Genomic DNA, 14558 nt, shown 5'->3' on the forward strand with positions numbered 1-14558 from the left:
CCTAGGGGCATATGTGCAAAACAAAACACCTATATTATCTCTATAGTATTGATACCATTATCACATAAAAAAAAATAATAATAATCCAAAAAAGTTTAATAGAATAAGGAGTAAAAAGAAAAGGTTCAAATTGAAACGAAAGATATAAATATTTGAGCAGTTACAAGATAAAACCCATAATGATACCAACTAATAAATCTTAATTAATTAATTACAATTAATTAAAATTAATTAATTCATCACATTTATGGAGTCTTTTCTCTTCTAGTTTTCGATCCATTTCTCCAATTTTTTGTTTTTTCTTATTATCAATCTCACCTTTTGATGCCGAAGCTCATCATCAAGCACTATTCATTTTGATTTTTTTTCCCAAGATTTCATTGGTGAGTAATGGGTTTTACATTAATTTCGGTTTTTTTTGAGTGAAAATCAATATGATATTTTTTTTCCTTTTGTTAAATTGTTCATTTTCCTTGTTTGTTTAATTGAGAAATTCATGCAATTTATGAATTATTCGATTAAAAAAATTTTCAAAAATGTTTTTTAAACTATATTTGTTTATGACAATGACATAGATTATTCAGGATTTCTCTTCTAGTTTCAATCCATTTCTCCAATTTTTTTGTTTTTCTTATTCTCACCTTTTGATGCCGTAGCTCAAGCACTATTCATTTTGATTTTTTTTTTTTCCAAGATTTCATTGGTGAGTAATGGGTTTACATTAATTTCGGTTTTTTATGAGTGGAAGTCAATATGATATATTTTTTTCTTTTCTTAAATTGTTCATTTTCCTTGTTTGTTTGATTGTGAAATTCATGCAATTTATGAATTATTAGATCAAAAAATTATCAATAAATATTTTTTAAACTACATTTTGTTCATGAGAATGAAGTAGATTATTCATGATTTTATATTTTTTTGATTTATTAATATGTATTTTTTTTAGTTAATTTATATCTAATATAAGGTTTGCCTATCTATCAATTTGATGTATATTGGCAAAAATCTCATTTTCAATTTGTTCACCCAATCTGGACATGCTCTTTTTTTTTTTTTTTTTATAATTATCATTTTATTTCTCAAAAGCATGACTCTATGTTTGGTAAAACAGAGGACTGTGATATTTCAAAGTGATTGTAAAGCCAAACCAAATAGAAGACTGTAATGAATATGGATGAAAAAGAAAATTCCCAAGACATGAACCACGATTTTGTCAAAAATAATGAAGTCATTTTAGAGAAGAAGATTCGAAAAAGAAAACCTAGACGAAAGAAAATCACATCGAAGATTTATAAAAATGATGGACCTCTCAAAGGAACAAATTTGGTGATACCAAAGTCAGTTAGGAAGAAAGAAAAACTTGGCAAGAGACAAAATGGTAGAAAGAGAAAACACGCTGATGATTTTGCTAGTGAGACAATACATCCAAATGAATCTACTGCATTTAAGGGTATTGATGAACAGAATATAGATGGAGGTTTTTCAATTCAACACAGTTTAAAGTTGGACAATGTGAATTCTCAATATATATACACACATTCAAGAATTGATTCAACTCATACTTGTAAAAAGTTTGAAGAGGAACAAAACTTACTTACACCATTATCAAGGAGGCAGTTGTTGAAAAAGCAATTAGAATCTTTTCGCCGAAGAAAGAGTGCTATGAGTGGAATCCAAAATGAAACTTTCATGCCTACACAACATATTTCACCTTACCAAATTGACTTGAATGTGGCATTGTCGAACAATACAACATGCTTGAATGGCAACATAAAGTTTTCTTCATTTCCCAAGTTTCACAAAAGGAGGAGGACAGAAAAAGAAGCAAGTTCTCCAACAATTTTTCTTCGTTACAAAATTTTAACATTTGCTGCTGCTCATAGGTTGATGACTCCAACCATGTTGGAAATGTTGAGAAATGTGTTGGAATTTAGAAGAGTTGAGGTGAAAAATAAGAGATTCGATTTATCATTCCAAACCTTCAGCTTAAACGATATAGAATCCAATGATGTTTATAGACAATCAACAACAATTATCTCAACTCCTGTAAAAGTCAGACAAATCCAAGAAAAACGGGCTCCTGTTGAACATCAAGAACTTGCATTAATACCTTATGTGCACCCATTAAGTTCTTTGGAGCAAAATCTAAATCATGATGTTAATAAGAATGGGCGGCAAAAGAGCATCAATAATCATCAAGGTGCTCTTGTTCCTTATACTGGAGTTGGTGCAATGGTTCCATATAAGCGCCAACCTAATCGATATCGTCTTGTTGTTGCTTTGGATCCAAAAAATACTTGGTTGTGGAACTGTTTTGCAAGTAATGAACAACTACCTGAGGATGGGACATTTGATTACGAGACAAAGACATGGTGGGAGAATGAAAGAAGAATTTTCCAAGGGCATGCAGAATCATTTCTTGCTAAGATACGTCTCATACAAGGTACTACTACCCCCAAATAATTTTATATATCAACAAGATGTGCAACTTTTCCAACACTAGAATGATAATTTCAATTGTAATGAAATGAATGTTAAATAATGTAACTTATTTGAACAGGAAATCGACGCTTCTCAAAGTGGAAAGGATCAGTAGTGGATTCTGTAGTTGGTGTCTTTCTTACACAAAATGTTTCAGACCTTTTGTCGAGGTAAACTTTATACTGCAATGAAACACACACACATATAATATATAATTGTTGTAATTTTTATGTTATCCTTACTTTTATGCTTTTTCCCCTAATCATTGCTTTTGGTTTTGACTCCATAGCTCGTCCTTCATGAATCTCATTGCAAGATTTCCTCTTAAATCAAAAGAAAATGCAAGTGAATCTCATTCAGTTGAGGCATCATCTATTGGCATAAGCATCTCTACAATAGAGAAGAAAGACAAATGTGGTGAAGTTGCTGATGATACAAAAGAAGATGTAAGTTGCTCACAAAACTCTGTAGATACTGCTTTCAGTTCAACAAATGACTTGGCACGAATTCCGATTGAAATTGAAGACAGTGAGAAGTTTCTATCTAATTGTAGCACAGTTGCTCCATGCAAAAATTGTATGCAATCATCATTTTGCTCAGATATAGAAGATTTTCTTGGAAATTATTCTCGTTGTCAGTTTCTAAGCGAAGAATCACTTGTATCAGCTAGCAAAAGTACTTCTTTCACAGATTTTAGATCAAAAGGTGAGCATCTCCAAAAGGAAATCCAACATCCTAAAATTCTAGGAGAGAATTTGGGAGCATTGAAGGTTCCGGATTTCCATTTAAAAGAAGTTAGAAGAATGTCAAGTAAAAATTCAAAGATGACACCAAGAGCAAAAAAGTCCACAGCTGATAGTAAAAATAATAATAACATTGATTGGGAAAGGTTGAGAAAAGAGATATCTCACAATCTTCCCTCAAAGGAGAGAAGCAATGATTACATGGACTCAGCAGATTGGGAGGCAGTAAGTCAAGCAGATGTAGGTATAATTGCAGATGCCATTCGATTACGAGGACAACATAATATATTAGCAACAAGAATCAAGGTACTCTTCTTATACATTTTATGAATTTTCAATATTAGAATCGAAACAAAAGATTTAGAGAGCATGCTCATTTTTGGAAATCTATATTGAAATTTAATGTATCGATACAGTAGTGACTTATTGATTTGTTTGACCTAAACAAAATAAAGAAATTTTGCTATTATTTTGATTTTGATAATTCATTAGCAAGCAACTTTGTATGTAGATATGAAAAATTATAGTCATAGTTATTGTTTTCCTGCAGAATTTTCTTAATCGAGTGGCTAAAGACCATGGAAGCATCGATCTAGAATGGTTACGACATATTTCTCCTGACAAAGCAAAGTAAGATCAACTAATCTTTTGCTATTTTGCATCATTTAATAATGAGTCATGTTACATAAAATCATTAAATACTTTGAGAAAACAAGCCTTTAACTGAGTGCTTAAGTTTGGTAGCACTAAGTACAATTTGGCACAAACACAAATTACTTTGTCATGAATACCATAATTTTATAGACTGAGGTAAAGATTGAAGCATAGCTTATTTGGGCTATATTTATTAAAACTCAAGCATCAAATATAGTTTCTTTTAGACAATTTAGAAATATTTTTTATTTCAAAACATATCAAACTAAAGTGCTTTTGTGCATTTAGGGAGTATCTCCAAAGTATAGATGGACTGGGACTTAAAAGTGTCGATTGTGTTCGCCTTTTAGCACTTCACTTTAAGGCATTTCCGGTATGTTTTTCATCAAAGTACTCTCTCTCTCTCTCACACACACACATACATGGGCGTGCGTGCGCACACACACACATATATTTATCTCTAACTTTTTATTGTACTTTAATTTCTCATCTTTGGTCAGGTTGACACAAATATTGCTCGCATACTTGTAAGATTGGGATGGATACCACTTCAACCACTACCTGAATCAGCTCAGCTGCATGCAATAGACCAGTACGTATTCTAATTGATAATCAATTACATGATTGGTATTGATCATACTAGTATGTTTGGATCTTATTGATAATCAATTACATGATTGGCATTGATCAAATTTATCTTTCCCTTGCTCTCTTAGATATCCAATCATGGGAACTATTCAAGAGTACCTTTGGCCTCGATTATGGACTCTTGATCAACCAACATTGTGAGTTCTTGCTCTAAAGATTAATTATATTAACACTTAGATTATTTTAATTGGAAAGTAATGAATGTAAACAATTAATATTTATTAAGAACCATTTAAGACTAACAATGGCCTTTGCTTGACAGGTATGAACTACATTATCAATTGATCACTTTTGGGAAGGTATAACCATTATAAAACTATTTAATCAAAAAATCTTTTTCTACATTTATTGAATTTAAAATGGTATTTTGATGCAAATATTTTGTCCATTCAGGTGTTTTGCACTAAGAAGAACCCAAATTGTAATGCATGCCCAATGAGGAATGAATGCAAACATTTTGCAAGTGCATATGCTAAGTACGCTACTGAAATCTTTGCCTTATAAACCATAATATAATCTAACTGAAGTGATAATTTAAGTGATCCTATGTATAAAGGGTCAATGCACTCAATTAAATTAAATTTGTCTCATACAACATAGAAAGCAAAAGTATTAATAAATTCATGATTAATGCAGTGCAAAAAAGTTGCTTACTGGACCAGAAGAGAAAAGTTCCGTGAACTCTGTATATTCTAGCATATCAAGCATTGATCCTTTCACCAGTTCAAGTCAATCGTCGATAGCTAAAATGGAAAGAGGCCAGGTTTCAAAGAAATTGACTTATATTCCTTGTGAACCTATAATTGAAGAACCATTTTCACCAGAACCTGCAGTTGAATTTGAACATCTTGAACTGAATCAAAGCAATTATTTTGAAGATTGCTCATACAATTTAGATCAAGATGATACACTTGATCTTAATTTGATAGGTGCATCCCAAAATTTTGAGCATATAAATCAAGCAAAGAATACAGAATCTGAAGAAGCTGAAAATTCAAATCTAGCCTTGACTGCTACACCATTTGTTTCCTTCTTGATGCCAGCATTAAAGAGTGTGAACAAGTTTCGAACAAAGCATTATGTGTACGTATTTACATGTGCATTAATAAATATAATTTGAGGTACTATAGTAAAGAATTTGAATGCTTGATAAATACTACTAACATTTATCCTTTCAGCTATGAGCTCCCTAGTAATCACCCTCTCTTGGAAGGAGTGAGTTTTTCACCAAATTAGATGTAGTATTCTTTTTTAGTTTATTAGAAGACATTTTTAATTTTGATTAATTTGCAATTTAAATGGTTTGCAGATGGATGAACTAGAGAAAAATGATGAGTATCGATACTTATTTGCTATATGGAAACCAGGCAAGCTCTTGGTCAATGAACTAAAATTTTTGTGCATGTTTCAAGCTATATTTAATTTACTTTGATTGCAATTAATAGGTGAAAACGCAGAATCAACTGAACCACCAGTAAACCACTGCAGCTTTCAAACTTTCGATGAACTCTGTGATAACAAAGCTTGCTTTCGTTGCAATAGCATACGAGAAGCTAAATCAGAAACAGTTAGAGGCACGCTTCTGGTAACGATTTGCACCTTTAACAACATATATCAACATTTTTCTAATTTTTCTAGTCACACAATGACTATGACTTAAGTAACACTATATTAGAATGCATATATATAAATTAAGGATCTAACACAAAGAATTAGTCTAATACAATATAGATATATAAAGTAATATGCTTAAAAAGAAATGAAGCACATTTCTAAAGAAAGCATACGATGCTACTTGTCAATATTTCCATAAGATTTTTCTTTCTTGCTCTTAATTAAGTGTTCAACAAACCATGATTTACTTTTGTCTTCCTTCTCTTTATTGTTTTTTGTTCTTTTTTTTATACTCACTCATTTCCTATCAAGATGTAGAGATCCTATTGGCAATGAAAATTTGTGGCCGTTCTTGTCACACATGTCTTTCCTTAAGTCATTTTCTCTTGACATCAATTTGCAACTAGGTTAGTCACATCATGAAAATATAATCGATTCATTGAACCTCTTTGACAATTATTTTACATCAAAGTATTGCAAATAAATAAAAAATGATGGGACAAGAATTTTGGCAAAGAGTGATTTATGACTTAGAATATGATAATTAAAGTAAACACTATTTAAAAAAAACATAGTTTCATAATCTAATAGAAAAAATATCATTGTTTGCAGATACCATGCAGAACAGCAATGAGAGGAAGGTTTCCACTCAATGGAACTTATTTTCAAGTTAATGAGGTAAGTGGTGTAATATTTTTTTCCCCTTCAATAATAAATTTTTATGTGATATTCACTTAGCAACTCAATAAAAACCCTGCAAAGAATGATATAATAATTTAAAGAAAATCTGATTATTGTTCTCTTGCAGGTTTTTGCAGATAACAAGTCCAGTAAAGACCCAATTGTTGTTCCCAGGAGTTGGTTGTGGAACCTAAGGCGAAAAATTTGTTACTTTGGAACAGGCATTTCGACAATATTCCGAGGTTATGAAGCTTATCACCTTTTAATTTAAGTAGAAAACTAGCTAGAATTTTAATGAAAATGCTGACAAATGACTTTGTATTTATGCTAGATTTGACGACGGAGGAGATACAATTTTGCATGAGTCAAGGTATGAACAGCACAATTATTTCTTTTCAAGAAAAGAAGAAATCTATATTCCGAAATATCTTTCATGATGTCTAATAAATATTAATACCTATCCCTAAGAACAACATTAAGAATTTGCTGAAGTTGTGAGACTAATACTACTTAAACCAAGAATAAACTAAAATCGGGTTTTTCACTTTTTCGGACAAAGCTTCAAGTTAGCTCAAAGCTGGTTAGATCGATCTCAATACAAAGACAATGTCAGTAAATGTTGTCATAGATCATTTATATAGAGAGCCTTTTCCTTCTATTGTACCATAAGGCATGAATCTAGACGGAAAATATCGTCTAATGGTGCCGGGATATAGTTGATTGATGTTATGTTTCATTGCTATGTTGCAAAGAATCTTTCCTGCATTTTGATCTCCCTTAATTCTGTGATATTTTCTCCATCAAACACGGCGTCATAAAATTAATAAATGCCTTTTGTCTTCACTAATGATATGTAAATTTCGACAGATTTTGACAGCACTATATGTATTTTCATGACAAAACTTGCACGCATCATGACTAGGTTAGTGTTTCACAAAATATCCAGATGTCACTAGTATCTATCTGAGAATTAAGTTTTCAGCTGTAACATACAAAGGCTTCAATCAGATGGACCTTGATCTAGACTAGGATTTTTCCTGCATTTTGAACTCACTTATACTATGATATTTTCTCCACCAAACACGACATCATAAAATTGATAAATGCCTTTTGTCGTCACTAATGAAAGGTAAATTTCGACAAATTTTGACAGCACTATATGTCCATGAAAATAATTGACACAACTTGTAAGCATCATAACTGGGTTAGTGTTTCACTAAATATCCAGATGTCACAAGCATCTACCTCAGAAAATGTAATCAATGCCACAAAATAGTAATAGAAGTTGTCTTGACAAAATATCATATTTTGTCAGTCTTGTTTGTTTTTGTTTTTGACAAGATATCATGCATGCCAGTAACACAACTAGAGAAGTTGACACTGATTTTGCATCTTGATATTATTGTAGAAGGCTATGCTACCAAAAAGTTTTTGAAATTTTACAGGAACAGTATGTGTCCGGGGATTCGACAGAGAAACAAGAAGAGTAGAACTTCTATATAAAAGATTACATGTTCCTGCAAGTCAAGCAACAAAGAAAAAGTCAAAACCAGAGAACAAGGACTGACCATGCTGATCAAGTTGGAAAGAGAAATTCTTTAATCCTATTTCATATTATCAATGCCCTAAAATCATTTTAAGAGTTTAGATGAAGTACATTTGAATGCAGAGAAATGACATCAACTATGTACATATGGAAGCACTATTTTGAATGGTTCCTAGTTCTGCAATGTCATTCCATTGTGATATATCATATAGACTCATAAAAGCATTCTTTCACTGTTTTCATTTCATTCACACATTAACAGTGTTTGGATTTCATGGGAGTACAATATAACACAACAAGCGGCCATATTTTAGAAAGCAAAAGAAATACAAGCCATGAATATTCACAATAGTGGAGAAAGAAAAAAGACTCGCACTATACAAACTCAGGCACTTATTTTCTTCCAAAACAAAGTAAAAGCAGAGAGATGGGGAGACAGAGAGGAGGTACTCAATACTCATGAACTGGTTCATGTTTGTGTCTCTTGGCCAGTGAAGTCATGACTCTGGCAGCAATCACCTTCCTCACCAGCATCTCCCATTTCCCTTCACCTCCTTTGACTTTCACCTCCTGCATTCCATCTTTGAACTGCCTGTAAATTAATTAAACCATCAAATCAGTAAACACGGATATGAATATATAAGTCCAGGTCTCATCTATGGGAGATACCCACTTGCATAGAGGAACCTTGCAAGGTTCAGGCTGATCACAAGTATACGAGTGAAGACGAAAGAGTTGCCACATGCGCTTGCAGCGAAAGCAGCCACCCGGGGTTCGTTTGCGGTCACAGACGGCGAAGTGCTTGATGAGATGCTGCAGGCCTTGGCAAGTGTTGAATTTGGAACAGGGGCCCTTGCTCTTGCTTGGTGGCTCACCATCACAAGGCCCCACGTCTGTGCAGCCTTCTATGCATATGTGCTGAAGGCATTCCATTGCTTCGCTTAGTTCAATATATACCTGTTCCTGCTCTCTCTTCCTCCTTCTCCGCTTCACCCTCTGCAAAAAGTAGCATGAACAATCTTATTAGTTGAAGTAATTTGATTTTCTCAATCATGTGTATTTGCTGATCAAGAATGATATATATATATATATATATATATATGTATTTGCAGACATGTTCATGCAAAATGGCTTATTTACATTCCTGCTTATTTCAATGCAATTTGTACTGACCAGATTGCTAAACTTTCGCTTTAAATAAAAGTAGCATTACTTTTTACATGCAACTACTATGCATATGGGCACAACCCAAAGGCATTTTAAGAGATGCTCAAGCATATTTGTCTCCATCATTCCGTCGAAAATAATAATGAAGCATGCTCTTCATGGGCATGTTTTAATAAAGCAGCAATTGAGAGCAACGCCACATCAAAAAGATTCCAAAGAACCGAAAGTAGCAAAATGGCCTTGCCGTCTCACATACTAATATCCTATTGTTGGCCTAGGTTTGTCCATACTAGAAGCAAAGCTAAGTTAGCTAACTTACCCAACTTTGTTTCTTAGCAGCCAAAAGTCTTGGCTACACTGGGCTAGCTTATCACATAATTATTAAGATCCATGTAAATTATTTTAAATCTAATAGTCGCCTAACACAGACAAAGGATTATCAAAGATACATTTTAATTGCTTTTACATCTAATTGTCACCAAACACATGTTCAATGATTTTGATTCAGGAATCCAATGCAAAATGGAACTGCCCAGAGTTAAAACATAGATAGAACTTGAGACAAGTATTAGAAAAAGATAAAGTCTTCATTATTAAATTCCAGGACATGAGACTGACACAGGCGGAAGTGGGGGAGAACGCACCAACATTGGAAGACCTTAGGAAAGGACACAGACAGCTGGTCTTCTCCAATAAAATCACAATCATATCACAAGAGTTCCATGGTCACCCAACAATAACCACTAAAAAAAATGCTAACTTTCAACCAACAAACTAAACAATTAACATGAAGACAAGTTGCCAAACAAAAATTAAAATGCAGAACTATGAAAAAAAAAAAAGAAAACTTTAGTTAGTACTAACCGAGTCAGATTCCTGAAGGAACTGAAGGATCTCAAGCTCCAGCCAAGGATCATTAGCCTGGAGGAATTGCCAAGCCTCAGTTTGCTCCACAGAGCTGAAGTCCTTAGCCAAGAACTTCATGCAGCGCAGGTAAAGCCAAGGGGCATCACATTGCCTAGCCAGCTGCAGCACATCCACCACCGTCTCCGCCGTGAGCCGCACCGCCAGCCCAGCCTCGCACGCGCGCTTCAGCTGCCCCACTTGGTACACGTGTGAAAGCACCAGCAGATGCATCCCATACTTGTCCACTTCCTCCTCGTTCTCCGAAAACCTGCCCACCCAATCAATCCCAACCGTTCAATCCAAATCATTTTTTTTCATAAAAATTAATTATTTAATTAATTAAACTACAACCACTAACCACACACCGCCTCGCCGCACAGAATTTTTTTTATTTTTTAAATTGAATAATTTATTTTAAAAGAAAAGGAATAGAAAATAAATAAATTAATTAACTAGAAAAAATGATAGCAGTGCCAAGTGTAATGCATGATGTCAAAGGGAGACAAAAGAAGACCCAGCAATGAAAAACGTGAGCAATAATGGCATGCAGTCCCACATTGACTAGGAAAATTGGGAAACTTTCAAAAAAGTATGTGTGCAAGAAATCTTACTTTGAATTTGAAATTTTCATTTATTTATTTATTTTTGACAAAAAAAATTTTGATTTTTCATAATAAAACAAGGATTAAAAAAAACTATGTCATTTTGTTCCTTGTACTACATGAATTTGACGTTATGCCTACTCAAATATGACACATAGTTAACTACATCCACATTAGTCTTAAACTTCAAAATTACAGATTTATATAATTTAACTTTGAAAAAAAGATTTTTTTTATTTAATAATAAAAAATAATTATGATTTAAATTTTAAATGTAATTCGCAGGCAAGACAAAAAAAAAAAACAAGGAGTTCCAATTCTGAAATTGGGACCAGTATACACCTTTGCAAGATTCATGAATTTACAAAGGTTTCTTTTTGATAAAAAAAAAAAAAAAGAAAAGGAAATATCAAAGTTATTACTCACAAAACCCCTTGATCTTGTAAATTATTACAAGCACAGAGGTGAGAAGTAATTTCAAACTTTTCAAGCTGGTCAGAATAAAAAATCCCTTTCTTCTCCTCCTCCATCATCAGAGAACAAAGCTTGAAAAATTAAAAATTAAAAATTAAAAAAAAAATTAAAAAAAGAAAAGAATCAGAGATCACAAACCTGGAGGAGTAGAGGAAGCGAACGAAGGCGAGAACAGCATCGCAAGGAACGCCAAGAACTGGAATGACTTTCGCTGAGCTCCGCCCTCGCTTCAAAGGCCGCTCCAGCAAGCTCTGCAGCACCGGAGACACAGATGCCTTCATTGAAACCATGGATCCAAGATCAAAAACAACAACAACGAATCAGAGAGATCCTCAATCATCTCAAAACCAAATGCAAAGAAAACAGATTAAAAAAACAACATACAAGAATAGATGAATCAACCGAGATGCTCCGCCTCCCTGATGTCACGATCTTCACATCAGGACCTAAGATTTCGCCGTCTCCTTCTCCCTCCGACTTCGAGACGAGATGGATCGGCATGGCGATGGTGCCTGGGAGGATCTTCATCTCTCCAATGCTCGTAGCTCTGCTTCTCTTTCCTCTGAGATTGGATCACTTGGAAGGACGAACGAGGCTTCCAAATTCCAATGGTGCTCGAGATCTCTCGATGATGCTTGTATTTATAGAGGAAGCCATCACTCCATCCTGAAGGTGGGATATTTTGCAGCTATAACCCTGAAAAATAGTTTAATTCCATAATGCCAAGTGCCAATTTACTTTTATACCCTTAATTTATTGTTTAATATTATTGAAATTATTTGAAATACCCGTTATTACAGTATTGTGCATATATTGTACTATTTATATAGATAAAAAAAAAATATAATAATACTGTTTATGGGTTCTTTGTGAAAGATGTCATTTTTTTTTCTTTCCAGAGTTACATAGCAGAAAATTTATTAATTTAATTTAGCTTTTAAAATATTTTCGTTAAGACGATGTAACTGTTTGTCTATTAACATTTTTTTATAATGCAGAGACAGTATTTGTTACATTTTCATAAAAAAAATATATTATTTAACAATAAATTTATATGTATATATTATTGTGAGACATAGATGGTTTTTGATATTAATTTTGTTTTAAATCAAGAAGATATTTTGGTAAAACGTAAGGCATATAAATGAATTCTTATGTTTTTGGGAATTGAATTAGGTTTTGATGTTGAAAGTAATATCTGTGTCGCAGGAAAATTGAATCATTTAGAAGATATTATTTCCACACCAGTGATGTCATGCCATATGTATGAATGCCATAAATTGGAACTTATTATTTATTAATTATATTAATAAAATCACGGTTCATAAAATTAAGAAGATTTATTTTTTATTAATCAAATAATATATGTAAAGCCATATTTAATAATAAAGATCAGGTTGTGCAAAAATTGTTGTTTTGTCCAAATATGTAAATTTTTACAATTATTTGTTATAATTTTTGGGGAATATATCCACTTTTATCAAAAAAAAAAATGGAATATTTGAAATATTACAGATTTTTTTTCTAATATCATACATTGAAACTTAATATATTATCTTAGGATTCATGTTAATTAATACTTATTATATAGATAAGATTATAATTATTTGACTTTTTAATTATATAAAATCTCGGCTATAATACATATCAATAGATATTAGACATGCAATTAATTTTGATGTAAAATTCACAAGCTTTTTATTAAATTTTTTTTTTTATTGTTATAACTAGTTATAAAAAAGAATATATAACCAAGCCGGTGAGAAGGTATTAAACATCAAAAGTTGTTTTAAAGTGTCAAATAAATTTTAAATAATAAAACAGTGACAAGTAATTTTATTAACTTTCCAGGGGCGGGAAGTAAAAAACGCGCCTTTTATAATTAAGGTATTCTACAAGGGTACATAAGCGAAAAAGAGCAAAAGCGAAAAGGGAAAATATAAATATAATCGCTGACGTGGCGATCTAAACGGCATCTCATCGCCGAACAGACGCGTAGTTACGTGTACGCGTATTTTGATACGGTATACGGTATCCAAAGACCCCACCGCCGATTATAAAGCGGCTTTTCGTGGCTGGAAGCGCCTCTTTAGCTCAAGTGTCTACGCTGACGTGGCACTCTCCCATCCTCGTTCTCATCCGTACACCTCAGCGCCTCATCCAACTGCCTTGACATGCTGACCCCACGTGGCATACGGGGCCCACCAAATACAATTAAGTATGGGGCCCACTTTTGTCGGAGCTTTAGAGGAAGAGGGAAATATCTTGGTAGCTTATTATTAATAATTAAGTTTAGGTTTGATATCATTGTCATTATGAACCACTTGATGAGCGCCACGTGGACATGAGATGAAGATTTTTTATTATTTTATTGCCACTTTTTCACTTTTACCAATTTTTTTTTTCTCTACTTGCAATGAAAAGTGTTTATTGTATTTTTAAGGACCACTTTAAATTAATACAATTGGGTTTATAGAAGCCCTTGCAATTGGGATTGAGATGAAATTAAAATTAAAATTAAAATTAAAAAAAAGGAGAAAAAAATTGAAAATTAGGGTTTCATGTTGTTTCATGTAATTGGCTTTTGGGGAAACCCAAACCACGCCAGGTTATCATTAAAACAGTATTCATTATTAATTATCTGTTATAGTGAGAACTGATAAATTATTTCCTGATTCTCAAATTTTATTTATTTAATTAAAAAATTGCTACATTAACTTATGAAAATTAATAATAAAAAAATTCATGCCAAAACCATAAAAAAAAAAAAAAAAACAAAGCTAGCAGTTCTAGTATGATGCAAAAATTTTCTCATTTAATGAGTAATAATTAAATTAAAAATTAATCAATCCGAAGAAAATTTTTCTTTACAAATGATCAATTTCTTGTCCAAAAGCGAAGTAGTTTGATATACCTTTTTTTTTATTATTATCAGTCAAAATTAATTTTATTTTTGTGTGTTTTTCATCGAATTATTATTATTATTAGTTTCAAATTATAGACTTAAGAAATTTAGTTATTTATTTCAAAAGAAATTTAGTT

The 14558-nt window shown here is 32.4% G+C and overlaps 2 protein-coding genes across 3 annotated transcripts; one reads left to right on the forward strand and one right to left on the reverse strand.

Annotated features, from left to right (window-relative positions):
• Window positions 1–1164: 1164 nt before the first annotated feature.
• LOC120258784 (protein ROS1A-like) lies at window positions 1165–8388 on the forward strand. Its single transcript, XM_039266218.1, has 17 exons — window positions 1165–2443; window positions 2561–2651; window positions 2771–3530; window positions 3775–3854; window positions 4167–4251; window positions 4379–4470; window positions 4595–4663; window positions 4789–4825; window positions 4920–5002; window positions 5163–5609; window positions 5705–5741; window positions 5836–5893; window positions 5972–6111; window positions 6753–6818; window positions 6949–7063; window positions 7153–7191; window positions 8267–8388. The coding sequence occupies exons 1-17, from the start codon at window positions 1165–1167 to the stop codon at window positions 8386–8388; spliced, it is 3600 nt and encodes a 1199-aa protein (XP_039122152.1).
• On the reverse strand, window positions 8196–12141 carry LOC120258896 (BTB/POZ and TAZ domain-containing protein 1). 2 transcript variants are annotated; one of them, XM_039266360.1, is made up of 6 exons: window positions 11901–12141; window positions 11655–11791; window positions 10399–10708; window positions 9041–9363; window positions 8818–8959; window positions 8196–8338 (listed from the first exon to the last, which is right to left on the reverse strand). In XM_039266360.1, the coding sequence occupies exons 1-5, from the start codon at window positions 12042–12044 to the stop codon at window positions 8818–8820; spliced, it is 1056 nt and encodes a 351-aa protein (XP_039122294.1). In that variant the 5' UTR covers window positions 12045–12141; the 3' UTR covers window positions 8196–8338. The 2 variants fall into 2 exon arrangements, with proteins under 2 accessions (XP_039122294.1, XP_039122293.1); XM_039266359.1 differs by lacking the exon at window positions 8196–8338 and having other exon boundaries at window positions 8577–8959; window positions 11901–12140.
• Between the last annotated feature and the right edge of the window lie 2417 nt (window positions 12142–14558).

Source organism: Dioscorea cayenensis, chromosome 4 (genome assembly GCF_009730915.1).
Source record: "Dioscorea cayenensis subsp. rotundata cultivar TDr96_F1 chromosome 4, TDr96_F1_v2_PseudoChromosome.rev07_lg8_w22 25.fasta, whole genome shotgun sequence".
In the NCBI taxonomy this organism is placed as follows: Eukaryota; Viridiplantae; Streptophyta; class Magnoliopsida; order Dioscoreales; family Dioscoreaceae; genus Dioscorea; species Dioscorea cayenensis.

What these genes read in the sequence shown, in the direction of transcription:
- LOC120258896 (XM_039266360.1), bottom strand. Translation starts at nt 12,044, where the DNA reads ATGAAGATCCTCCCAGGCACCATCGCCATGCCGATCCATCTCGTCTCG. An exon ending in CGCTTCCTCTACTCCTCCAG is followed by an intron (nt 10,709 to 11,654) that starts GTTTGTGATCTC and finishes TTGGGTGGGCAG; the next exon opens with GTTTTCGGAGAACGAGGAGG. An exon ending in TCCTTCAGGAATCTGACTCG is followed by an intron (nt 9,364 to 10,398) that starts GTTAGTACTAAC and finishes TACTTTTTGCAG; the next exon opens with AGGGTGAAGCGGAGAAGGAG.
- LOC120258784 (XM_039266218.1), top strand. Translation starts at nt 1,165, where the DNA reads ATGAATATGGATGAAAAAGAAAATTCCCAAGACATGAACCACGATTTT. An exon ending in AATTGATCACTTTTGGGAAG is followed by an intron (nt 4,826 to 4,919) that starts GTATAACCATTA and finishes TTGTCCATTCAG; the next exon opens with GTGTTTTGCACTAAGAAGAA. An exon ending in CATTTCGACAATATTCCGAG is followed by an intron (nt 7,064 to 7,152) that starts GTTATGAAGCTT and finishes TATTTATGCTAG; the next exon opens with ATTTGACGACGGAGGAGATA.